The sequence below is a fragment of the Rhea pennata genome, chromosome 20, assembly GCF_028389875.1.
Source record: "Rhea pennata isolate bPtePen1 chromosome 20, bPtePen1.pri, whole genome shotgun sequence".
NCBI classification, from domain to species: domain Eukaryota; kingdom Metazoa; phylum Chordata; class Aves; order Rheiformes; family Rheidae; genus Rhea; species Rhea pennata.
Window position 1 is genome coordinate 12,086,029 of NC_084682.1, and position 27,830 is coordinate 12,113,858.

The 27,830-nt window shown below is 37.7% G+C and overlaps 1 protein-coding gene across 1 annotated transcript in view; it reads left to right on the plus strand.

The window, feature by feature from the left end:
- Positions 1 to 4,476: 4,476 nt before the first annotated feature.
- The window catches only part of RNF43 (ring finger protein 43), a 66,029-nt gene continuing 42,675 nt past the window's right edge, over positions 4,477 to 27,830 (plus strand). The window contains exon 1 of the mRNA XM_062592648.1: positions 4,477 to 4,713. Within this exon, the coding sequence (XP_062448632.1) occupies positions 4,477 to 4,713 (237 nt within the window). The remainder of the gene's footprint in view (positions 4,714 to 27,830) is intronic.

A 27,830-nucleotide genomic window follows, 5' to 3' on the forward strand; every position in this document is an offset into this window, starting at 1 on the left:
TAATAATTTCCTTCTGATTCTAATGATATCTGTAATGGTAGGTTATCTATTGTTTTAGTACTTTATTTTAAATAGGTCTTCACAATATATTTTTAACTTATTAAATAAAATTGTATTTATATTGACAGTAGATCTAAGGTTTTTAATAGCTATGTTTTGTATTTATGTTGAAATATTGTTTAAAGGATAAAGGATGCACATTCAGTATTTATGTTGTGTTAGAGTAATATATGGGAAAGAGCGCTTGAAATATAAATTTCATTGCTTCATGCTGGTTCATACTTACTTTGTAATCAGTTAGAGCTAGTCCTGTATAAATGAGAAAAATGCACAAAAAAAGAAACAGAGAGAATTTATGAGGACCACCTCAGTTATACCCTCTAGAACTTGCTGTAGTTTACAGCTATGTTCAGGTTATCCTAAGTGAGCACCGAGTGGTAGGATGAACTGAGGTGAAACCTTTAAATGCCCAGCAGCACTCCAAACTAGTCAAATACAATCTGAGAATGCTTTTAGGTCATTACTAGTGAGAGTGCTACTAGACTGATTATCCTCAGATTTGTCATTCTGTATCACTTATTATATACATGCAGTACACTTTCAATTAGTAATAAAAGACTAGGTGCTTATGTTCAAGTCCTTCTTCTCAAAGAAAAATATAAGGACATCATCTCTAAATGAAGGAGAATATTCTGGTAGTTACAAAGAAAAGATACTCAATTATATAGATGCAGCTTTATCATCTGAGTCTTGTTTTGTGTACCACAGCTAATATGGCTTGAGACTGCTGCATAACATACTGTGTAAATAGTGGAAGGTCTATATGCTGTAGTAGTTTGTGCCATTAGTAGTAATTGGATTTGAGAGCATCAGGCTAGACTTCCTGGACTCAAGGTGTAAGGAGTTGGAAACCACAGGAATTCAGCCTTATAAAACTGAAGTTGCTACCTCTGTAATTCAAATAAAATACAAAGGGAACTTCTTAGCTTACCTTTCCAGTTCCTGTTTGCCACTGAAAGATTTGATGCTTTTGGAGATTTACAGTAGGGGAATCTTAATGTCTTAGATAATGCTGTATCCTTGTAAAGACAAATTACGAAATCCTTGTATTAGAATTTTTAATATGCTAATTTTAAAACAGCCATGGAGCTGGATCTCCTGCCATACATCACTTGTGGAGTACACATGCACATAAGCTCTCTTTGTCCTTAATCAACTCTCTCTGGCATAAGTGGAGAGAGCAAAGGAGAAAGGGCACTTGCTACTTTTAGGAGATTAGTATAATACTGCACAAGGCCTCACAAGTCTCAGGTAACCCTCTCAATTGAATGTCTCAGCATTTCAGCACCTTAATATGAATGTAGGTCAGTCAGTAAATAATAAAAAGTGACTTCTGTAACAAGACATGTTTTTAACTGTTTTCTTGTTAATGGGAACACAGTGAAATTTGGTTTACCTCAAAGACATTCTATTAGATCTCCACTTAGACGACATGGTTGCAGCAATCTGCAATAAACTTTTAAGCTTAAATAGATATTGCATTTATATTTTCTGTGTGTATTAAATTACAAATGAGAGATTATCATAGTTGAAAATAATTATTTCACACTTCAGTAATTCCGGTTCAAACTTCTATCAAAATAATCATTACTACACAGACAAGTTAAAAATCAATGGACCAATTTTTCATTTTATGTAATTTACTAATTTCTGTGGAGTTACTCCAGGGATTAGTTTGGCTGTATGTACAACTACAAAAGCCATTAATCTGTTCACTTTCTTGAGTACACTTCTTTCATAAGCACCAAGAATGGTAGAGAATGACTCCCAGAACTACTAGATAGATCATATGCTTTCTGAATATTGTGCATTGTTTTTGCATTAATTTCTGAGTTCCTCTTCAAGCCCCACTCCATCACATGCCGATTTACAAATTTCCAGTTGCAACCTTACTTTGAGGTTATAGGTCTGACCTATAGTATTATTCACCTCTCAGTGATGTCAGAGGAGAATAACAGTTGAATTCCAGACCTCTGACATCAGCCTGACCTGAAACCTTCTCGCAGTAGCAACTAGAAAAGGGCTACTGAATCTAAATTAGCAAGAGCTGAAGAAAGGCTGCGCGTGAAATGGACGGAGTCCTTCCCAGGGCCGAAGACATAAGGCTGCAATAAATCAGTACATTCTAGTGAGGGAAGTTGCTTTAGATACTGGCTTGGTGCCATTCTGAGTGCCACAGGAAGGTTGGGAAAGGATTTGAGTTCACAGTGATAAACAGCCTCCTTCTTCACTTCTTGATCTGCCTTTGCGTTTTATGTCATTTTACTATTTTTTAATCTTTGCTAGGTTGGACACAGATTTCACTCGGATGTCAGTTTGAAGGACTAGTGGGTGACCCTGATTTACATGTGATCGCTTAGTAAAATGAAGTTAGCAGGGGCTGTGTTTGCTGAAATGCAGTATAGCAGGGGATCAGGAGAGGGAGTCCAGGAGCTCTGCGAACGGGCCGCGGAGGGGGTGGGGTTGTTGCCTCCAGCTGCTCCACCCTCACTTTGTGTCAGCAGGTAGAGAGTGCTTGCAGTCCCAGGGGAGGGAGGCAAAGAGCTGGGAACACAGAAACTGCAAACCACAAGCTTCCTTCTCTAGGGATTTATCCAGAAGTGTTTTTCTGGAAGAAAAGCTTTTCTACGACTTCAGCAGAACTTTTCAAGTCTGTTCTACGATTGGGGGTCCCTCTTCCTTCTGGATTGCTTTGCCTACTTTATAATGATACAACAGCCTGCCTGGGTTCACTGCTGGATTGCTGCTGATGTTTCCATTTCTTTTCTGTCGCGCTCACTACATTTAGAGCTGATAATTGCATACGCTGTAACAAGAGGAGAGACTTTTGTATTTTAAAGGAATTTTTCAGAAATGTTTTTGTATTCTTTCTAAAGTCTTTAGATTACATGTGGACACTTCACTTTCAGCCATGCCTGCCCCAGGAGCTTTCTGTCTGCAGTAATTTTCTTCCTTTGATCTTGTTGGATTCTCTTTCGAGTTGTGGAACTGCACTCGTACCTACCTGCCTAGTGCGTGTATGTGAGAGAGATTTTCTTTCTTTCTCCCCCCTCCTTTTTTTTTGAATAACAGCTTGGTTTTTTAAAAAAGACCAACATCATCAGACCCACACAGTTCTCTTAAGCTATTGGAAATAGTTTTTGTCTAGGATTTATAGAAACATTTCCATCTGTCTCGGGTCCTATGGATTCCAGCAGGCACACTGCCTAACAGGTTTGCAGATCTGTTTCTTTGAAAAATCACTTTTCCTCTGCGCAGCCAAGTGATCAGTGTAACATTTGTTTCAGTTGCAAATTTCCTCTGTATCAATTCCCCCAGTTATGAAGACGCGTCGATACGTTTCATGTGACCTTTGGGCAGACCATGGAAGTTTATATTTTATTTTGTGGGGCCTTTATTTAGGATCTTACTAGTATGTGCTTGGAAGTGGTAACACTGGAACTCAAGCGTATGCAGAAATAGTGTGAAAGGAACAAGATGTACTGTAACTTTTTGCTTGGTATCTGTACCTAAACTTTTGAAGTGTTTTGGAGCCTTTTTATTTCCTGAGAACTTAAAAATATGAAGAGAAGCTACTTACTCAACTAATCGTCTTTGAGAACTGCATCTGAAAAGGGATTATTAGGAGAAAACTAAAATTGATCTCCAAACGTAAGTGAAGCATTTCCGGCAGAACAAGGATGGAAAGGTTCAAGAATATTTGGAGAACAGTACCATAGCATGCTTTTTTTAAAAAAATAAAATTTCAAGAAATACCTCCTGTGTAATCTTCAAGAAGGATACCAATGACTGTAGTTAACATTAAAAGTGAAGAGCTTAAGCTTACGTTGTGAAAAAGATGACTTGCTGACAAGAAGGTAAATTATCTTTTAAGGATATTTGAGATGGATGTTTTGAACCTGTTGATCTTCCTAAACCTTGGACAGGAGAGGCAAGGTCATTGCTTCCATGAGGATATCTCTCTGTTCTTCATCTCTGCGAAACTGAAGAGTTTTTATTGCTACATGGTATTCCTGTATATCTGAACTGATTTCTTGCTTGTGACCTGTTTGTTCTCTTTCACTGATTTCTGGATTTATCTGCTGGAGGAGGAGGGACATATCATTGAGGTTTTTTGAGGGATTTTTTTTTTTGGTTTAAAATATGTTTTTGAGCTTCCAGAGGCCTTTGAGCACGTGGCGCTGCAGAAGAGAAATAGTGATGGCAAGAAATATAAAAGAAATTCAGTAAGTAGTATTGGCAGGAGAAAGCTGGAGATAACTGAGCCCCTCTCTCCTCTTTCTCCTGCGTTCCAGTAACTGGAATTGTGCACTCTTAAACCTAACGAGCTTTGCCTACTGTTGGAACCTATTGGCAGGCTGAGGACGCATTCCTGAGCGGTATGTGTGGCCGAAGCGCACTGCTGCAGCTGGTAGCATGAGTGCTGGCCCCCAGCTGCAGCTGGCTGTCCTCTGGCCTTGGCTGCTAATGGCTACCCTGCAGGTAGGACTTGGCCATACAGGGCTGGCACTGGCAGCCGCAGTCGAATCTGAGAGATCAGCAACACAGAAAGCTATCATTAGGGTGATCCCCTTGAAAGTGGAGCCAATCACGTTGGAAGGAGAGTTTGCAAATGTTGCTGAGGTTACTCCAGCTGAAGGAAAACTGCTTCAGGTAAGAGCAGCTCTATTTTATCCATTTCTGTTGGTCTTACGTTCTTGGTCCTTCTGTTCTTTTCTCCATTTCCTTACTGCTTCAGCTGCTGGTGCAATGGATTTGTTTTTTATTTCCCAATTACAGATTTATAACCTAAGAAACAGGTTGGTTTTTCTGTGTGAGCTGTCCACCTGTTTTGTTCCTTTGTGTTATTGCTCTTGAAGCTTGCACAGTGTTCTAAGATAGAAGTGCTTGTATATATGCTAATGGTTGATTCTTCATCCACTGATGAAGATGCATTGTGCTTGTATTAATGTTGAATTTTGGATATAGTCAATTGATCCCATGCAGACTGTTGCATATCTTATTTGGTATTATAAAGCAGAGTGCATTGAGTCACATTTTGGGACAGTAAAGATCTGTGAGAAAGCATGAATGTTTTGTATGAAATCCTTAAGGTTTCCTGCACACTTTTCCTAGTAGATATGCTTCTGTTAAAGTTACAATACACATCCCACCAGATTTGTTGACCCTGCTAGTTGTATTCTTGTGTATTGGCTGTACCTGGAAATTGTTAGCTACGATGGTTCCTGTAGCGTCACCACCATATATTTTTGTAAGTGAAATTAGTGCCATTTTCTGATGTTTGCTAAGAGTGGATAGCATACGAACATCTTGCCATAAGTTGCAGGTGCTACTAAGAGACAGCTGTGCTAGTCAGTGAGCAGACTGATCTTCTGCATACTGTATTTTTTAAGCTTAATTTCTTGAGATAGCACAGTACACTGCTACCTTCACATACTGTCTCATTTCTAAGCCTGCATGTAAAGCCTTTTGAACTACTCAGAATGAAAGCGCTGTTATAAAATTATATTACCAGGGTGAAAAGTATCTTAAACAAATGTAGTCAAGGTCCTGTTCTGTCATGAGGCAATGTCCAGAAAAGTCAATATTTATTCCATACAAAAACTACAGTGGTGTTGCAACTGAGCGCAAAGTATAGAGTATAGACCTTTTCGAAATGAGAAGATGATAACCCCTGCTGTATGGTGTTTGAACATTTTAACTAAATGCAGTGATTCAAACTGACTTTTGTATTATGTGAAGGCACTAAAGCCCACTCTGCAGCACAAAAAAATGAGATGTTTTGCATAGTAAGCCATGAGTAGTGTTGGATTTACAAATGAGTTTCATTCCTTAAAAATCATCCTCAAAATGAGAAGGTTGGAGAAACTCTAATCTTATCCATTTAATTTATGTAAATGGATACTGAACTATACAGTGTATGTGTTTTTTAGGCCCTGATCCCACAACTAGATTTACTCAGGTGATCATTCCTATTCTGTATCCCACAGAATTCAGTTCTATTTTAAAGGGTTCACACATCTGGATCTGGTTAGGATTAGAGTATAAGACTAGGATTGGAGGGTATCTGTATCTTCTGCAACAGGATGTTCACATGGTGCAAGGCACAGTTCAGAAAAGCCTTGTTTAAGTTTGCTTGTGACCTTCGTGTATATATTACGATGTAATTTCTAATTATGCTATTTGCAAATTATTTGGGGCCTGATCCTGCAGTTGATTCTTGTCTTTGGAAAGACGAAACTTGAGAGACACTGTGAAATGCCACTGTAACTAGTAAGGTACAAAATAAGTAAGAAACTAATAGGAGAGAGTATTTGTAGTTCACTTCTAAACAGTAAGATACTAAATACACCTAAATTATGCTTTATTGGAACATTCTGTTCTAAATGTGGCTGCCAGCATCCCAATCTTGCAAAAACATTAAGTGATATGTTTTAACTTTGGTTGGAACTCTTACTTAAATAAAGTCTGCCTACAGGTACCTTCGTAATTGGTTCTTTATATGTAATGTAGGTACATAACATGATTATTTTTACAGTTCATGAGCTAAGAAGAGAAGTCTAGTTTTTACATCAGTTTTGGCTTTGTCTACTTGGGTATGTAAGGTGCAGTCAGTCATCATGCACATCACATGAGAACATAAACTACATAGCTTATCTCAGAAAAAGAAATGCATGATCCAGTCCTTTTTTCAAAATAATGCTCTATTAATTCAGTGGTATAAAAGGATTGCTTAAATATAAGAGCAGCAGAACTAGTCTTGTATTCAAATAAAAATCTCTTTAACTCATAATTGTGTTTATATTGTTTTGGTCAATATATCTTTAGAAATACATTCTTTTTTTAAAAAAGAAAATATGACATATAAAAGATTTAGCCTCACCAAAGATATCTCTACCAGAATACTTATTTTCATTTTCTTCCCATCGTATTCTCTAGGATCCTCTACAGAAAGCAACTTTGCTCATAAGTGTTAAATTCTAGGAAATTAGATCAGATTAGAGATAGAAAATTAAAAGAAAATTTCCTCACCTCCAAAATAATTTGAACATCAAATTCCTTCTCACATCCCTTTTCCCTGTGACCAGTTCTTTCAGGAAATCTTGAATTTTGACTTTTGCAGTATGTCCTTAAGGTCACCAGATAGTAGCATATGGCTGAGCAGGTAAATTCTAAACTGCTCAAACTAGGCAGCGTTACCTCTGGCACTCCTGAGGCTCAGCACTGCTGTAGTATGATGCAAAGGGAGAGGAATTTCTCAAGTAGGCAGAGCCACTTAAGACTTTATAGGTCAAAAAACCAACACCTTAGACTTCTTACAGAAAACATCTTCAAGCTTGTTCAGTGCACAGATATTACATGTTCTAAGCATTAATTATTGCTCAACAAATGAGAAGTAGCATTGTGTGCTACTAGTTTGCAGTTTCCAAGTGGTTGGAAGTTCAGATCTCTGTTGAGCTTACTGCAGTAGACTATACTTCAGGTGGAGAAAGTCCATGGAAGTCAGAAACAGACCCTGTGTTAAAAATGGAAGAACCAAACCTTTTAGACAAGATAATTCATATCTTACTGCTAGCTGGAGATCCAGTAGCAATTAAGGATTCAACATGCTCTCCAAATTGCAAATCCTGTAACTGTTTGCCAGATCAGCCCCCTTGGATATGATTGCCAATGACTGAGACCATTCTGTGACCTCTGTTTTTGTTATTTCTGTTATATTAGCTTATTTTTGATTAGTAAATTTTCTTTCTTTCTTTCCATACTTCAGGCTCCATTCGATACTGGAGAGATTTCACAATGCTAGTTGAAGATAGGAGAAAATAGATAGTCTCAGAAAGAAGAGGATAGCGTAGCTTCAGAGACTTGAGAGGAGATTCAGAGTTTGTCCAATTCAGACTGAATTACAATAGGATTAATGTGCAAATCGAATATTGTGGAATAAAATACTTTTTATTTGAGAAATAGGTCATCCCTTAAAGGCTCTTTAGTAAAGTGTATATACATGCATACATAATTAAAATTAAGCGTTAGTACATTTTCATTTGAGTATATGTAACTGCAGTCCTGTATGCATGGGAAAGAATGTTACTGTTAGCATGTATGATGTGAGTGGGATTGGAGTTTTCTGTGTAGTGCTGATGCCAGTATCTCAGAAATAAGAGTTTGAAAAAAGTCCAAACAATTAGATTTAAAGAGACAAGTATATATTCAAACTAAATTTATTATAGAGAAGCTAAAGCAGTGATCAATCACTTTACAGATCTCCATGGAGAAAACAACTTCAGATAGTAAAACAGTCATCTTATTTAACAGATGAAAGCATATAATCAGTTTTTCCACGTGCATTATTTTATTGTAAGTCTCGCAATACTCTGTATTTGTTTCCTTATAATCTTAAGCTGTTACATAATTGGGTGATTGTATGAGAAAGTCAACTTTCATTAAACCACTGAGCTCATTGTTTTAGCTTATGACTGCAGGAAAAAGATGACAACATAGAACAAACTCCTTAAAGGCTCAGAAACCAGCAGGCACAAGGACTGCCTTTCCTCTCCTCCTTCCCAAAATTATTGAAAAAAATATTACTTTTAGCATCAACCTTCTGATTAGGGTGGAATGTGTTAGAGTCTGAGGAGGACCCTGAATCATTTTTCAGGTGTTAAATATAATTCAAGAGCTGAAAATCAAGCCTGGATAAAGTTAGAAAAGAAGCACGATGCATGCTTTTAAAAACAATAATAGCTAACATTGAAACAAGTTGTGTACTGGTGTAATGAATCCTACGTGATCGTTACAGATTGCACATCCTAGAAATGGAGAGTGTTTCCAATGTTGCAATGCATAGTGCTGTTGGAGAATTATAATCACCTATTTAATTGCTTGTGGAAGGTTACAGTCCCAACCCATCAGAAAGTAAATATATTAGTAGTCTTAAATACTACTAGCTCCTGGATCAACAAAAGGATGTTGAGTGCATAATGTTGACAAAGATCAAAGAAGTGGGAAAGTCTAACCGAATGATAATGGAGACTTAAATTACCTGTGAATAAAGTGGTCAGATAGCACAATAAGAGTAAGTTCAAAGAAGCAATTTCTGCTTCTTGGAACAGCTAGTACTAAAGTACACAGAAAGATATTCTTGACTTAGTGTTAAGTAACATGCAAGAACTAGCTAGCAATAATTGAGCCACTAGTATTGACTTCAGAGTAATAAAATTCAGTGCCTAACTACCAAAAAGTGAAACTCTGACATTAATTTTTAGAACAGAAAATTGCAGTAAAGTGAATCAGTGAGACAAATGGCTCTTACAGTTAAAGAACAAAAATAAAAAAAATCTTTAGATGTGACATAGATACTGTTCAAGAAAACAGAAGTAGTTTTAGGAGACATACAAAACAGTGAATCAAAAAGGTAAAGTAGTAGAAGTATATTGGCAGTGTTTAAGATGTTATCTGGGCCAAACATGTTTCAAAATTTGGAAATATAATACTTAGTGAAAGCAAATAAATAAGCATATAAATTATAATGAGTACTTAATAAGGAGAAAAAGAGGGAGGCATAGATGATTTTTCATTGTAGTTCATTGTAGTTCATCTTTAAAAACTTGCATTTTTATGTTAAATATAAGCCTGACAAAAATCTATAGGTCTGCTGGCTCACAGAGATTATGTAGAGCAATTCAGGATTATATTGCCACTTTGCGAGAGTAAGAGGCTGTGAGGCACCTTAGGCGTATTCATGTTAGATATTGCAGCAATTAAAAACGTAGACCCTGACTCTACAGGATGACTGAGGTAGTTAAGCTTCCTATATAGCCATGAAGGAGATTTAGATAATTAAAAAGTCTAATCAGCTGAATGCATGGGATTTAGGTGTATCACTAAAATCTACATGCAGAGTAGGGAGTCTCAATTAGAGTTAGCTGCTAGAAAAAGTTGAACTTAAAGATGGTTTCTAAACTTACATCCCTCTCTTGAGTATATGCAAAGCCCAAGTTAGAGCTTTAGATTTTGTGCCTTCTCCTTTCCTGATCCATAAAAAGTGTAGTGGGAACCAGTTCTCTCTTTAAGAAAGAGTCTGAAGGGCTTTAAACCCAAATCTTTTGCTACCTAGGATGCTTCTTGAGTGCTCCCCAGAGCATCATCTGGTGCTGGCCACTATCTTCTTTAAATCCATCAGCTGCAAAGACGACTAGGGAAATGGGGGGGCCCGCTACTCGATGGGGCCCTGCTGATGAAGGATACAGAGAAGGCAGAGTTACTGAATGCCTTCTTTGCTTCAGTCTTTAGTGCTGAGACTAGCCCTCAGGAACCCCAAACCCTGGAGACTAGGGAAAAAGTCTGGAGAAAGGAGGACTCTCCCTTGGTGGAGGAGGATCAGATTAGGAATCACTTAGGAAAACTGGACATAAACAAGTCCATGAGCCCTGATGTGTGGTCAGAAAGCTAAATCAACAGGGCTAGGGTGAGTGAGAGTCAACAGAGGACTTCTTGGTCGTGCACACCATTCCTGGAATGTATCCAAGGAGCAAGTGGACCTTTCCCAAAGATAAGCTGCCAGGAGGAGTAAGATTACAAGGGAATGGAAACAGGCCTCTCAGCCATTTCTGTTGACTATAGCCAGACTGAATTTGTCGACTAAATGGTTCTTGTGAACCTTTACCAAAACTGCTTTTCATTCTGTGCCTCCTGAGTACTAAAAGTTTGGTAAATTTTTCATACAGGTGAAATGTGAAAATGTGAAAGGTAATTCTGAATTCATACTCATTCATTATTTTTAAATGAAAGCTTTCAAAATTATCTAAGACATTAAAATCTGACAAACTGTATATGATCAAAGAGGGCTCCATTGTGTTAGAATTTATTTTGAACAAAAATTTTGCTATGTATTTTTATATATTTTTATCTCCTTATTTTCCCATTTTTAGAGCTCTCAAAAGTACCTAAAAGTTTTCTGTGGTCTTGCCCAAGAAGCACTTATTTCAGCTGAAAGAAAGCTCATTTTAACCCAAGAGGAAGAAAGTGATAAATAAGTGCAATGGGAAACATGCAGAGGAATTTGATCTTCAGGTCCAACTGTCTACAGTATTATAAAATCTGTGTTGCAGGGGTTGCCAAGAATCAAATAAATTTTGGTTTATAAACAAAGCAGAGTTCTAAGCTGAACCTCAGAGTATGAGGGTATGTATCACTCAAGCAATGAACATTCAGATTTTATATCAGGTTCTTTCCTCTAGAAACTTAATCTGTAGTAAAGTCCTAATCTCTCTTGGTATGTTTATGAATTTATTTTTAAAAGAGATTGACATGCAGTATCTAAAGACTAAGTGTCAGTAAAATGTTTAAACACAGGGTGTTTATCTCAAATTATTTTTCATGTATATTTATAAGCCAAAGATGAGGTGCAAATCCCAAAACATAGGCTTCTGCTATATGACACAAATACAAAAGCGCTCTCTAAGCGCAGTAATGGAGAAATGCACACACTACTATCAGTGATTTAAGAAACACAGAGGATCTGCTTTTGTCCAAAAACATGAAGGTTAATAGGTCTTTTATTTCTCGCCTTAAGCAGGGTATTGTAATTACTTACATTGCAGCATGCACTCTTCTCGGGGTTGCTACTATAATTCTCATTGGCATTGATGAAGGAGACTTGGTGTGTCTAAGGGAAAAATGTGGACTACATTAATAATACTTCTTCATTGTATGCTTTTTGTCTGTAGGACACAAACTGCTGTATATTCAATGATGTTAATTGCATCCAGTCCCATTAGAGTCTAAATATTAATGCATTAGTAGCATTTGTTGTGTTCAAAATGTACTTTTTAAGTCGTTTTCAGATTTGGGGTATTATTTTCTTATGGTCTCACAAATGGCAACTAGAAAAGCCCACTTTGGGTTACGCAACATCCTTCACAATGTTACATGCTTCATGTTTACCTGTACCTTACCACATAGTTTACCTGTCTTCTTCTTGCCCAATTAAATAATCCCACAGATAAATTGAAGCCTATTTCAGTATAGGACTTGCCATGTTCTTGAAAGTACCATAAAAATATCATAACAATATTGTTGAGAAATATCTTTGTGTTGCCCAGCTGATCAATTAAGTTCAGCTCTCAAACTAATTGTGCCAGTTAGTGATGAAAATAGATGAGTCCTACACTGGCATTCCCCTTTTTATGCCATATTTGGATACATCGAAAAGTAAATAACAAGAAAATAATAGAAGTGATACTGCTTTTCTACTCAGTAATGTCACTGCAGAATGCTTTATCTTGTGCTGGTACCCAAACTTTGAGAAGGATATGAAAATACTGGAAAAAGTTCGAAGGAGAGCCACAGTACTTATCCCGAATGCAAAATGTAATGCCTGAGTAGCTCAACTCTTTCAGTTCTTTGAAAGTGCAAACTGATGATTGCTCTGTGTGTGTATGTACTTACACATGAGACTGTGTATTTGGGAAGGATGGCAACACTAGCAGAAATAGCCAGGTCTGGTAGGTGAAAACTCAAGTCAGATATCTGACATTAAACAACTAGTTTTCTCATTTTTTTTGGATAAACCATAGGTTCTTGGCTGCAGGGATAATTAGAGTAAGTCACTAGGGAAAATTTGGGGCTTACCTCCATTCCTTATCTTTAAAGTGAGATTAGATATAGGCAGAAGGAGAGGATATAAAGTAGGTATAAGTGGCCTGGATGGTCATGGTAGTCCCTTCTGTCTTTGAATTAGGTGATTTTTCTATATCTGTTTATTTTTCCTTTGTTTCACTGGCATTAGAAAACAGGAAGCTGTGTATTGCCTTTAACTTGTCCATAACACTTTCAGTCTATGTTAAGCAATTGTAATCACATCTCATGCTTCAGAGCTTCTGGCTAGATGCCTGCTGCATGGGTCAGGCAGGAGCTCTTCTCCCTCCTTCCATGCAAGATTGGCCAAGGGTAATTTTTTCACTTTTCTTAGGAGCATCAGGCATCAACTTCCTCTAGAATCAAGACATTAAGGCTTATTGGCCAATGTTCAAAGGTAGTAAAGAAAATCTTGTTTCACAAATGCTTAGGTTGTGTGCCTTGCTCCTATGCACAAGATCGAACAGATCACTGGATTTGAGGTATAAGAAGACTTTCTTCCCCCCTCCACCCCTGTCTCACTCAAATTATCAGAAACTTTGGTTGTGTGTCCTCTTCCTTTGCAGTTTAAGATATGAATCATCTGCCTAGATCATCTGGATGTATTTGCACCTCATCACTTCCTTACCCCTAAAGGGGCTAGTTAAGGGCATTTATGGCCCTTTGATTTCTCTTTTGTTGCTCATCTCCATAATTTAATCACCAATGGTCAAATGCGTTAATCTATTGCATGTTACTGTTCAATGTGGGGATACTGACAAAAATGTAATGGATGAATACATAGAAACTCTAACTAGATGGTTGAATAGTAGTCTCTGGCCATAAACTCTATGAATAAACAAATTAAAACCTTTTGTGCTGAGCCTAGTTGTGAGAATAAAGCACTTTGAAGATTCAAATTTAATATTATTTTGCCAAAATGTATGTTAATTCCTGTTCAAAATACATGAAAGAACAGAATTTTGATTTCCCACTTCGAGAACGCTTCAAAAACTGTTGTTCCATGGGATCTTTTTTTAGGTAGTTCTGTAGATGCATAGCCATGGACCAGCTATGTATCACTGTAGAAGGGATATACACACTGCAAAAAGTGGGAGAAAAAGATTTGAATTGAATTGGATCTAGGTATGAAAAATGAATAGCACTATAGCGCTATTGCAGATTTTGCATTTTCCCTTACAAGGGCCATAAAGTCCAAAAATAGAGCAGAGGCAGTGCAAGGAGACACAGGCTGTAAAGGGATTTGGGGAAATTGCCACATAATAGAACAGAAGAAACGATATGATGACATATTCTAGGTTGTAAATAGAGAGCATTGGTTCTTTCGGTAGTTTAGTTTTGTGTGGGATCTTGGATATCATGTTAGTATTGCTTTCTGAATGTTTAAATATATGTAAAATCTTTAAGCATATGTAAGTCAAATAACAGAGTGCACTGTAGCAATTACTGTAATTTCCTGGGCGACAATTTGAATCAAAAGTTGTTGCTTAGCAAGTTAGTCATTAGGTCTCTCTTTAAACAACCATCCGGTGTAGAAACGTAACTTCAGAAACCTTGTATTGACCATGTTTTAAAGTAGTAAGAGAGGGCCATATGTACAAAGTACATACCTCCATGACAGAAATAGTTACTTGTCATTTTTTTGGGGGGTGATGGACAAATCCCTTGTATTTGTGCAACATGTAGCTCCTACAAGACCTATTCTAGAAAAGATCATCAGAATAATTCATGTAGGTTCTTGCTTGAGAAATCACCTCATGCCATTTCTGACAGTTGCACCATCTCACAGCCTGAGTTGGTGCCAGCTTTTTTTTTCATGCTCCCTCACTGACTGTCTGCCTCTTTTGTGACAGCATTTGCAGTAAAATGAAGCCTAGGGAATGCCCATGCGGCCGGTCTCTGCTGAGGTCTTCTCTAAGAAAGCTAGTCACAGCTTACTTCTGCTGAAGACACCTGAATGGAACATCTTAGATCCACATGAGTGTTCAAGCAAGTGTTCAACCCAGCTGGTGACATTGATTTTGACACATTGAGGAAGATCAAAGAAGTGGCAGGGGTAGGAAATGTAGCACTAATGGGAAGCTTCAGTCACAACCATTACACTTCAAGGAGCTGCTTAGTCAGGGAAACAAGAAGGGGAGAAGCAGTGTTTGCCTTGGTCTTTTGCAGGACCTCATTCAAAATCTTGCTTTTGAAAAGCTGCCCTGTAGCAGTGATAATAATATACTTTGCTCCTGGAAGGATGTTGAGTCATAGGCCAAAAAGTCTTCCACAGTTGTGTTTTAATTCAAAAAGTGGAGCTACATAAAAATGAAGAAATGCATTAAAAAGAAGCTAAAAGGGCAACTAAGAGTTGCAGTTGCAAGTGAAGGCTATTTAAAAACACCATAGTAGGAATTAAGATCAAATGCACCTCTCAAGAAATACTTGAAAAATGATAAAAAGAAACCAGCATATCGAAACTTAAGAGTATGAGAGTATATAAAAGCATCCTGAAAAAGCAATCATTTTGGTAAAATGAGCAAAATAGGAAGGCTTATACATTATAACAGGTTGAATGTAAAAACATAGTGAAAAGAGTAGGGAAAACAGGAATAACTTGCAAATGATAAAATGACTAATAACAGATTCTATGTAGTCATATCAGAAGCAGAAAGCTTGCTAGAAAATCTATAGGACCTATGCAAAATTAAAAGATGCACTCAAGACAGCTAAACTCATAGCAGAAAAATGAATGCAGTTCCCTTTTATTTTGCTTTCATTTTTCTCAAGCTGAAATATCTGTATATGAAATGATGATGCAGATAGGCAAAATCAACATTATCAATTGCTAGGACCAGATGGTATTCATCTGAGAGTTTTGGAGGATGAAATAGTTGAACTGCTGATTGTATGTGTAAACCCTCATTTAAAACCACTGGAAGCTGGCTGATGTGATGTCAGTTTTTCTAAGGGCTCCAAGCCATCAAAGAAAGTACAGACTAGTACACTGTTAAATGCAGTAGGTTAGTAGAAACTGTTATGCAGAGTGGATATGAAGGAGTCAATAAACGTATCAGTTGAGTAGACCCAACTGAATGTCCAAAAGGCCTAAGTCCCTCATCACGGGCTTTTAAGGACCATAAGCAGACATGGAACAAGAAGATATTCCTGGACAAATAATTAGAAATAGGAAGCAGATGATAGGACTAGCTGGTATCTTTTCACAGTGGAGGGTGCTGATGACTGGAGTTTTCCAGGGATGTGTGCTGGGAACTATGTTGTCCAGCATGTTTATAAGCTACATGGAAAATGAGTGCCTGGAAATGTTTTAGACTTTGCTAAAACATTAACTAATTTAAAGTAATGAAGACAAGGGTCAGCTGTGAAGTATTATGGAAGAACCCTATGAGACTAAATCTCATTTATAGTCTCTCCTAAGAGACTATAAAGAGATGCACATGGGAAGTCCATTATTACATTAAGTTGCTGGCTTCTGAATGGTCTGTTACCACTCAGAAAGTCTTATTTTCCAATTAAAATAGTTCCATGAAAATATCAGCTCAGTACTTAGTAACTCTAAAGAGAAGAAATAGACCATTAGGAATGAAAATAAGAGAGACTAAATGAGGAAATATGCCACTTATGCCATTGCAGAAATCTTTGATCTATCTACATATTGAATACTGTGTGAATTTCTGTTCCCTCATCTCTAAAAAAAAAGTTGTAATAGAATTGGAAAAGATTTGGAGAACATGAAAAAAAGCAAAAATGTGAGATGGATTTCCTACAAGGAACATCTAATTAGACTAGTACTCACTAGTACTCTTCTGGCTGGAAAACTGGCACTCAAATGGTAATATGAAAAACCTCTATAGAGTCATGAACAGGGACTGACCGTTAGTGTCTTTCAATATAGAGCAATGGGGCACTGCATAAAGCTACTAGGAGCCGGGCTCAAAAGGAACAGAAGGGATTGCTACTGTATACACTGTATAATTAACTTGTAGAATTCCTTGCTGTGGGAACTGCTGTGGATACTAGATGTTTACAGAGTTTCAAAAAGCAACTGGAGCTAATGAGTGGAGAAGACTCTATCAATGGCTATTAAGTGACAGGTGCCACTTTTGCCTCAGGAATCCTATAAAACGCAGCTTGTTGGAAGTTTCAAGAGTATCCTAGCGAAGAGGCACTACATGACCTCTTCTTACACTCTTTGAGACATCCATTGTTGGCAACTGTGAAGCAAATATTGTGGGCTAGATGGGTCATTGGTCTGAAATCATGCTGCAGTTTTTGTATTCTTATTTTCTGTACAACAGCTTCTCAGGCATTAAGCCCACTACCATCAGCACCAGCCCTTGCAATTTATCTCTGTTCGGTTCGAGCAGGGCTCTGAGGAAAGACTGTGATATGTAGATCCTCCACCATCTGGTACTGACTTCAAGTGCAGCTATTCATTCACTCAGAAGGCACTGTAGAGTCCCTTGGAGTCCATTACTGCAAATCTCCTTAACATATGCTTTCAACTGGTGCTGTTAAGCAGCATTTGATGTTCTTAGCACTTAGCTCTTCATATCTTCCTAAGTATACCATTTGCATCCGTCCTCACCTTCAGCCTGCATGATGCTGTGCACTCTGTGCATGATCTGCACTCTGCTGATAGGATAGTAACCGTTACAGTTTGGCCACATATCTTCCTTGCCAGTGGCCTGTTCTTTAATGCAGTAATACTCACCTAACGAAATGTTAAACGAAATCTTACCATAGGTCCTTATTTTTCAAAGCAAGGCCTGCTCCTCAGAATGACTAGAGTCACTCTGTGTGTGCCAGCCATGCCCTGCATACATAGGAGCCTGAAATATCTAACTGATGCAGGAGGAAATCCTGTATTCCTTGGGAACTAGAACAGTAACTTCTACCTCAGTGGCAGACAGTCCTGTAACTTACAGGGCCAGGTTGACTATATCTCCTGCACGTAGAATGAGATATGGAAGTTTTTGGTCATCAAGCTTCACTACTAATTCTCATCTTTAATAGCTTTATAGTCTTCTTTAGCCTCTTCATGATGGTCATCTTTTGTCAAATTGTCACTGCCCTTTGGAATAAAGTCTGTCTTCCTGTTTGACAGACATATCAAGATGACTTCAAGGTTTCTTATTCTCTTGTTAAAAAAGTGGAATTCTCTCAACATGTCACACTTTCTCAGTCCCTGTGAGTATTCAGCACTTTTCAGTGACAAGCTTTATACTTCTTAATTATGCTGCACTGGTTTGGCTGCTCCCATTCTGACAAAAATCAGAGTTATGAGACCAACTTTTAGTGGGATAGACTATTGATGAATATTTAATTCATGATGAGATTTCTGAATTTCATTTTAATTACATTCCCTTCATCCCTTGCAGCTACTGCAAATGCATGAAGCTAGGCAGCAATGTTCCTTTGCCTCAGAAAGACAAGCCAAGAATGAGATGTCCTTGGCAAGCAAATATATTTTTGATCAACACACTGTATGTAGATTGCTAGATCTCATGTCTTCCTTGCTTGCTGTACGCTGACCATCTGGGATTGGACTGAATGCTCAGTTGAGTGTATTTCTCCTAATACTAATGTGAAATTGTTCCCACATCTAAATAACCATCAGGAAGAGCAAGAATGGTCCTGTAAGCAGCATTGGCTGTGGCTTTTGTGACCCCTGACTTCACTGCTAAAGCCAATGTACCTTTAGAAGTCTAGTCTTCCTAAAGATGCAAATGTCTTTATGGAAGACTTCCTCTGTGTTCACCAAATCTTTAACTCACAGAAGAACTCATGTGCTGCTTGTGTTCTTTAGCAGTCCTATCTTTGGCGCAGGTAGAAAGCTCATAGACTGCAGTGCTAGTTTTCTCACTAATCAGTGCTAGTGAGAAAGAATGAGATATATACTATTTAATTTTGCAGCTTCCTGCCCTTCTCAAGGACCAGTGTCACAAGATACTATTGTGGCAGGAGAGTGCTTATGAGCTCATACCATTAGCAGTACTGGATATATTCACACCTCCTCACGTTCCCAGTGGCTAGCATATGTTGTAGGTAATAGAATTTGTATCTTTGATACATACAGGAGTGTTTAGGTTGTGTATATGCTCTTGGGAGTTGATGTGTCTTTATAGACGTATTTTAATAATAGTCAGATACTTCTGTGGTTGAAATAAGATCCTCTCTACATTTTAGAGAGAGATCTTTTTATGAACCTTTTAATGGACATCTCTCTCAATCATGGTAACCTTGGAACACCAGATACTTGGTCACCAACAAGACCACTCCATATTGTAATCAAAAATAATTTCAAGCCCTTGCCAACCACATCACTTGCATTTTAAGGTCTTCAGGTTATGTCAAACAATATTCTGAGTTCCCCTCATTTCTGTCAGAAGCCATTGATCCAGGGAACCAACGCTGTATCCAATGCTATAGCAGCTGCCAGGAATTCTGAGCATATCAGTGGTAAAAGTCATTTTAGCTGACAGACTGCAAGTGAGAAATGCAGGATAATATTTGCAGGACAGCTTGCAGAAGCTCAAAGTTTTGCAGGATTGACTTTTTTACCTCAAATGTCAACAAGTGCTGACTCTATTGCTTAAAGGCTAGCCTTTTTCTGGGATTCCTAATAAACACATTCTTGATTCTGTGGTCTGAAGGATTAATTAATATCTGTCTAGTCCATCTTCACCTGAAAGCCTAATGCAAGATAAGGCAAGATGCATTAGTGATGATCCTGCACGCTTCAGCCTGGCTGAGACGGGCTGAGGAAATACTAAAGCTGGAGTTATTACTGAGATGATCAGAAGCTTGCTCATCCTCCTAGACTGACTCGTACAGAAGTCAAAACAGCTGCTGCATTCCAACCACTGAACTCCCATGTCGTGATTTTGATGCTTGATAAACGTTATTAGAATGAAACTCTCTTACTTATCTTAGATCTCTTGTCTGTGCATAGACCTCTGTTTCAGTGGTTCTGGGTTATCCACTGGGACTAATAAGTACTGACATATAAATTACATCAGTGCAGATGCCCGTGTAATTGTTTCTATCCATCTGAGGGATTTTCAAATCTTTGACCCTCTGGTCCTAAAATTCTGTATAGAGCCTTGGTAAAAGACTGACAACTTCTGTCCCAACAGGGAATCTTAAGTTGGGTCTCACAATCCAGACAGTGCAATAATGTGAGCCTGTGGCAGGTTGTTTATTACTCAAACCGTATTCTTAAATGTGACTTTTTTGGTAGCACTAAGTTCTGCCAGAGGGCAAAAAAGATCCACATGGTAAATGTCTAAAATCCTTTGTCTTTATTCCACTTCTCAAGATAAGATTTTTCGTGTGCTTTCCTGGGGTCATATCTGAGTTTCACTGGAGCCAGAAAATAACCCATCTTTTCCCCCTAGCCAACACCAAACCTTCAGGGACAAAGCGGTATGTCTCTTCAGACATTTGATGTCAAGCAGACAATCTCCTTCCTGTCTGCACAGAGCCAAACCCGTCAGGTGGCCTCTGTTCATTTGGTCATGAACTGGGAGATAAAGACATACGCTGATACCAGTAATTGCATAACATATTGTATCAGGAGATGTTATGATACTGCCTAAATGTTCGTGCCTGCGGTCATCAGTGAATTCCATCAAAGGTTAAGATGTACAATGGGCTCTCTAAAGGATATCTCCATTCTTGACATCTGCAGAGCTGTCATTTGTAGTCCTATCAAATTCTGTACCATTGCAGAAGCTTACAGGAATTATGCCAAATTAGGCAGATTTTGGTTTGCAGACTGTTTTCCTGAAGTGCTTGAGACACCGCTCCCTCCTTACCCGTGGGGACGAAGAGACTAGGAATTACTGCTTGGAGCCACTCAGCTTTTGAATATGTATGTGGACTGTTATTTAAAGAATAAAAGAAGGCTACTTGTTAGTAGTCAGACTTTTTTGAGCTGTATAGTAGAAATGCGCATTCAGTGCTCTCACCACTTCACTAAGTCTTGTTGAGATGAGTTGCAGGCCCACACTGGACTCTGTATTGATGCTTATTGTATGCCCATATTAGGAGTACTGAATACATATATATCAATAATGTGAATCTCCAAGAAGAATGCTTAACAATGATCATATTTTTTCTTCCAAAAAAGTAATCTGCCCCTTGTGCCATGATGTGTGAAGTGAGAATAAAAAAAGTGAAATGAAAACACTTTTCATTTATAGATATAGATGTAGATTAGAAAAAATAGGGTTTTATATATATATAGATATAGATTTTGTTTATAGATTTGTTTATAGATAAAAATTCTGATTTGAGTAAATAAGATGAAAGATGGAGCATATTATTCTGATGTTTTCCATGAAGGCAAACTTCCACATGTTTATTTAATTCTGTTCAATATGGCAAGGGAAATTTGAGAGATATTTCATGATTTATAAACTCCATTTAAACAAGTGTGTGAACATAGATTTAAGTGGATGGGCTGAATAACTGTAGATGTTTTGTGAACGGAGTAAAACTATTCCTAGACTTCCCTAAAGTTTATGTGTGATTTTAAAAGTCCTGTAAAATCCATGCAAAATCTGTTAACTGCCCTGACCTTCTGAGCTTTTCATTTTTTTCTGGCGTGATTATATGAGCATATATTTGAAGGCAGATTTTGTGTTGAATTGCAGTTTGTCTGCATCCTGGTGGGAAAGTCGCATTTTTTGTCTGGAGTGTCTAGTGAGAGTCTAGCTGTTTGATGTCCATTCAGTAGCTTCGGCATATGTTAAGGATTTAGCATGTACTGGACAGATCTTCAGGGAGAAAAAGCACTCAGATTTGTGTTTAGAAGGCTGCAATCCTCAGTCTTTTTTTTGCTTTCTAGTTCCTTTCTAGTTCTCCATATCCTTTGGAAGTGGGACAACAAACCTAAGTATTAGATACCAATAATAATCTCATCGGCACTGTTTAGAAGTAATACCTCTCAAAAAAAAGTCTATGTGAGTTGGTTAAATAAATGCGAGCCACAAATCTCCAGACGCTGGAAGAGTTTTCACAGGAGTATCTCTATATATGTGGCCCCATTACTTACCCTTTTCTCTAGGCATCCAGTATTGGCCCTTGTCAGAGAGAGGCTGATGAACTGGATGGACCTTTCATCTGATCTAGTATGGCCATTCCCATGATCTTAAGTTTCCTCTCTAAATTTTCATCAGAGGATAACATGCGACCTTTCAGCCACACTGGCACTGATATGTATTCACGTGTTCATCATGGTACTGTCCTTTTATCCACTTTAGGTTGTTTCAGAGTCAGTGCTTCCAAAGGTGCACCTCCCTCATCCTTTAACTACCCGACTTCTCCATTCTTGTATTGTATCAATGTATGTGATGCTGTACCTAAACATACTAAAGTTTTCATTATTCTTATAGGCAGAGACATCGGAGCTCATGTCAGGCCTTCTTTTATATTATTTATATTAACAGAGGACTTTGTTATCTACCACTGGTTTGCCAGAAAAAAGTTACTTTCTTTAAAGATTTTGATAAAATTAAATGAACTGGAGTTCAGAAGTAATGAAAGAAACTTTACTATTTTATTTTTTTCAGGATTATCTTGTATATTTTTGGTAGAATTGCAGGACTAGTCTAAGTTTCTCCATTTCATTGACTGCTCCACTTAAACAGATAGTTCTTAAATTATGTCATCTGTTTTCCATTTAAATAATTAAACTCTATTGAAGTGATTAGAATAGGCTGAACAAAACAGATCGATGTATGTTAATATTCAATCCAATTCTGTTTTGTTCTTGGCTTTATGCCTCACCTATAGGTACTTAAGTGTGTAGGATTATGCTCAAGTAAATGTTTGAAGGCTGTTTGTTATGCATATCTGCATTGTTCATTAAGAAAGTGCTTCTCTGCTGTCCTACCATTTTTTTTCTCCTTTCTGTACAGAAACAAAAAATACTGATATAGAGCTAACTGAAATACCATGATTATCTTTTTTTTTTTTTTTTTTTTTTTTTGGTAATTATTCTTTTTGTTTTGCTCAGTTGATGCAAAGTCCTGCTGAGTGGTGTGTTCACCCAGCTTTGGAGAAGCACATGTCATTTTGTCTGAGATTGAGATTGAACTGGCGAAATAAAAGAACTTTCAAGACTCTGTTCTCAAAACAAACCCATTTGAAATGTCAGAGTGAAACTAGATTCAGAAGGTACACCTTCATGGTGCCTTCCTTCTTTGCTGTCATGAGCACTAGCAGCAGCCGTAGGTACACTGCCACTGTGGGAAACTGGCCAGGGCACACCTGACCTCCCTTTCAGTCTGCATGTCTGAGTCTTCTTTTCATGGAAATCAGGACACAAAGGGAAGGAGGAGATCATGCCTGGAGTTCACCCTCCAGCTGGGATGCAGCCAAGACCTGCCTCTCTGTTGAAGATCTGGGAAATGCTCTTTAAGTTCTGCAATTTAGACATAGCCATTGCTTCCCTCTAGATTATCATTACCAGTCTTTAGCACAGCAGTGTGCTGGGAAATGGTAAGGATGCTTACTACTACCTATTTGCAGGTTCCAGCACTCCACTTATTTACATGTTCCAGTCTAAGGCTATTTGCAGACTCTTGCAGATACTGTTAGATTTAATTCTCATTTGTGATATCTTGATACAATCAGGAGGACTTATAATACAAAAATGGTACAGTTTTTAACACAAAAATGTCATCTGCTGGGGAAAATAGCTTATTTGAATTGCAGGAGACATTCATGAGCACTGGAGGAGGGGCAGAATTTTGAGATTCAAAGTAATTTCTCTTTCCTCTTTAAATTTTGATAGTTGGTTGTGTTTGGTCAGAGCTCAGACTATCTTCAGGAATTCAGCTGTATTTCAAATATCGTTCCAGGAAAAACGTATCTGCCATTTCAACTTGGGCTGCACCTGTAAGCTGATACCCTTTGGTTTTTCTCAGTTCCACTGTTTTGTTTTGTTTTCCACCATGTTTTAACAAGATAAGCATCTCTCAGAGCATGGCCCATTCATTTCAGTAATTGCCTTCTCTAGTGACCTATTTCCTCTGCTCCTCTGTTCGCTTATTGTATGATCTGGGTGTACAACCTACACACAGAAGCGCATAAACCCTGAATTTAATCATATTATCATCTCAGGCAATTCATTAAAAGCTCCTCAGCACATCAAATGGTGAAAAAGGGTATTAGATTTGCTGAACTCAGTCTCTGAAGACACAACCTGTGTAAAAAGATATGCTTACCATATGCCTGGAATTTTGACATCACCAAATACTGAAGTGGGAATTGAGTTTGCTCCAGGTTTTGAAAGTCAAAGCTCCCAGAAAAGTCAGTCGAGGTGTTATAAGCTCAGTCTGCAACTGTTCTGACTTACTTGAGAGCAACAGCAAACAAAGTAGATTTGGTTATATATCAGGTTCAAACCATAAAGAAATTTATAGATTAAACAAAATAGTTCAAGTTCCACGTAAAGCAAGCTAACTGTTTGATCTCTTGAATCCAGATGTAATGTGCTTTCTTACAATGTGCTAAGCAAGTATTCAGTTATATTCTGCATCCATAGGCAGTGATCCTGCCTGCTGAAAAAAATACCTAGATGCAAATGTGAAGCAATCTCATCAAAAAGGGAAGATAGCAAACTTTATAGCAAAATAAGAATTAAATTTGCTATTATTAACTGGAAGTTCAGGATTGAGTGAGAAACCAAGGTTGTAAGTTTGGATAACTGAACAAAAGTGAAGTTGATAACAACTTTTTCTTCTCATTGCCTGGTAAATCATTTCAGTCTTACTTGAACAGTGTTCAGTCGATGTTTATATCGGCCTAGTACTTCAAGTGCCTGTACCATCTGAAGCCAACCAAATTCAGAACAGTGTATTGTATCTTCATTCTCAAGGGTGTACGTTGTCCTTGCAAACATGATGAAAAGAAGGATTAAAAAGAATGAGTTACGCAGTACTGCAGAGACCAGAAGAACTATGCTGCACCACTTACAAGGCTTCCCGCAGAGATGTTAATGATAACTACAATCTTGCTGAATTCTGTGATTGGTTTAATTATTTGGCATCAAAGCCTGCAGCCAGTTTTAAAGAAGTATAAAAGCCAGTGTCAAGAGTTTCATTCTGGATAGGTTATTCTACCTTGTTTTTTACCGTATTAGGTAGTGTTGAACCTCTTCCATCAGCACCCTAAGCAGCATGGATAATGATATTCATATATTGCACATTTTGTCATCCTTAAGGTGAGAATTTTGGGTAAAAAAGCAACTTACTCTGTTGGCTTTGAAGAATAGCTTTCTTACATTTGTTGGAAAATATGACGTCAAAAATGTCTTTACTTGGAAACAAAAAATGATGGGATCTGTGATGATACTTATTTCTTAAGGAAATTCAGTCCCTAGTGTTACACTGGCTCCCTCCAAAAAGTTGCCTTTTCTGCAGATGAATTTTATCCCTTTTCTGAAAAGTCACTGGAGAGAACTAGGGCTGCTTAGGGTCGATTGATCTGATATAACGTAGGCATCTCTCACAGGGTAAATGGATTGTGTACAAGTGCACAGCTTTTTTCCACTGACTGTAAAGGAATGAGGCAACTAGCTCAGACATGTAAGTGCTACTGTGAGGGCTATGGGGTAGATGCTTCAAGTTAGCTGAAATTAATCTGAAGTTGAAACAAACATCCAAGTATAGCAGAGTAGTTTTGTTGCAGCTTTCTGAAACTGTCTGCAGCCAAATATTTTTCTCTTAAGCATAGATGAGACCTAGTCTCCCTGAACTAGGAGAAGAACAATGAGGCTGGTGCATCCTCCCGTATTCGCACAGTCAGTGACTTTGGGAACACCTGAGCTAGAAATTACGTACAGGCCGCTTTGATTATTAGCCCAGATGGATCCTATTTCACTTTCTGAGTCTTTTACACCTCCACGTCATCTTGCATCATGAAATATAAATCTTCATCTTTGAAAAGTCCTCTTTTGTCTACATTAAACCTTCTACTTGAGAGCTGGTTTGGATGCCCTCTACAGCCTTGTGTTATGAAGAATATCGAACAATTATTCTTTGTTTATATTCTTCACAAGGTTCACAATTTAAAAAACTCTCTCCTCTATTGAGTGGAGCATCGTAGGCTCTTCTTATACACAAGGCCTTTTGTATAAAGTAGATATGATATATGTATCATATACATTTATCTTACACATACCTTGTTATTTCTGTATTTTTTCCTAATTATTTTTTTCTCCTGTCTTGAGGTATGGTGACCATTACTGAATGCACTGCTAGGCTATAGGTGTACCACAGATGGTATTTCCTACCTTGTTCTCTTTTCCTGTAATTCCTAACTTTCCATTTGCTGTTTTGGATACTGCAGAGTATGTGTGTGATGTTTTCAGGAAATGTTCCACAACGATTCCAGGATCTTTTCTGAGTCTAATGAGTTGTTTTGAAGACTATCATTCCCTCCTTTTAATTAGAGTTATTGCTTCACAGGCACATCACTTTGTACTCAGTGATACTGAATTTCTGCTGTCATTTCATCACGTAGTCATTCGAGTTGCAGTTTCATGTACAGCTGATCCAAACTAATCACTCCTTGCTGCTGGAAGGGGAAAACTTGCTCTGCTCTTTCTTCTCTGGCGATTGCTTTCCCCCACCTCTTACCTTCCATGTGATAGTGTTCACGAGACTCTTATACCAAACCTATTTAACTCATTAAAGCTGCAGAAAATGATCTGCTTTTTTGCTAGGTTCATTTTATTATGTTCTAGTAATCAGCTCAAAGAGAAGTCAAACATAGCGTAAGCAGTGGGGAATGTGGCCAGGAGCAGGAGTAGAGGTGGAAATGGGAAGGGGGGGAATCTATTTGCTTATGGTTGCTCATTAAACCATATGCTGAATATCCTGAGATCCTTCATGCAACTCTTCACAATCAGATTTAGGTTGGATAACTCCAAAAAATACTATTTCATCTGCAAGTTTTGTCACCTCATTCATTTTCCCTTTCCCAAGTAATTTATGAATATGCTGAAATGCTCTGCATGGGAACTTCCTGACTTCCTCTGTAGTGAACCACGATGCAAACAATTCATTTCGGGTTTTTTGCAAATACTTTTTGAGTGTATCTTTCATTCTCTATGTTATTTGTTAGCCACAGAAACTCACTAATAGGCTTCCTGCTTCAGATGTGTTGAAAAACACTTTATTGTTTGCATGTAGGCCCCTAGCGTGTTTTTCTCTTTTAGCCAGTCTACTTAACTTGCCAGGCTTTTAATCTTTCCTGTTCTCATCATTTGGTTGCATATTCCACTTTTCAAAGGTTACCTTTTCCTTCTGATATTCTCCTTTACTGCTGAGCTTGTGTTGGGGTTTGGGGGTCCATACTGGGTTCTTTTGCTTGGTGTTGTGTGTTTCCTCAAAACCCTAATAGGATGTCTTTAAACAATTCCTCTGTCACCTGAAAATGTTTAGCTTTTTCATTTGTTTTTAAAATATCTTTCTAACTAGCTTCTTTATCTTAGAATTTTTTTAATGGTTTGAGAATTATTTTTTATTTTTCCCTCCTTAAAGAAGTTTATTTGAATATATTATGATGATTATTGCAGAACTAAATTACAATATTTATATCTTGAAGGAGACCCTGTGGACTATGCAGAATTGCTTCTACTTTGGATGTTTCTCTGAATTGCTCTGCAAAGAAGTTGGTAAAGATATTTAAAGCCAGGTCATGCTTCCATATGACACTTGTCCTGCTTGGATGATGGTGATTGAAACCACCCATTAATACTGTGTTTTTCTACCATATAACCTTTCTAATTTCCTTTAGCCTGTCCTGTTCTCTGGTAGGTAGTTGTAATACTATTTTTTTTTCTGTATAGGCATTGAATTTCAACCCACAAATCTTTTGAACTTTTTCATATAGTTGAATACATTTCTTAGTTGACTTATTTTTTTTTATTATATAGAGATGTTCCCATATGGGTTCACTCTACTGTATTGTCTCTATATCTCTGGTATTACAACATCCTCTGGATTGTCTTACCTTAGGTTTCCCAGGTGCTTATGAAACTAATATTTCAATTTAAAAGTAGGTATTTTATTTACCCATTTTAACTTTCAGGTTTGCATTTTTTTTTTGCTCAT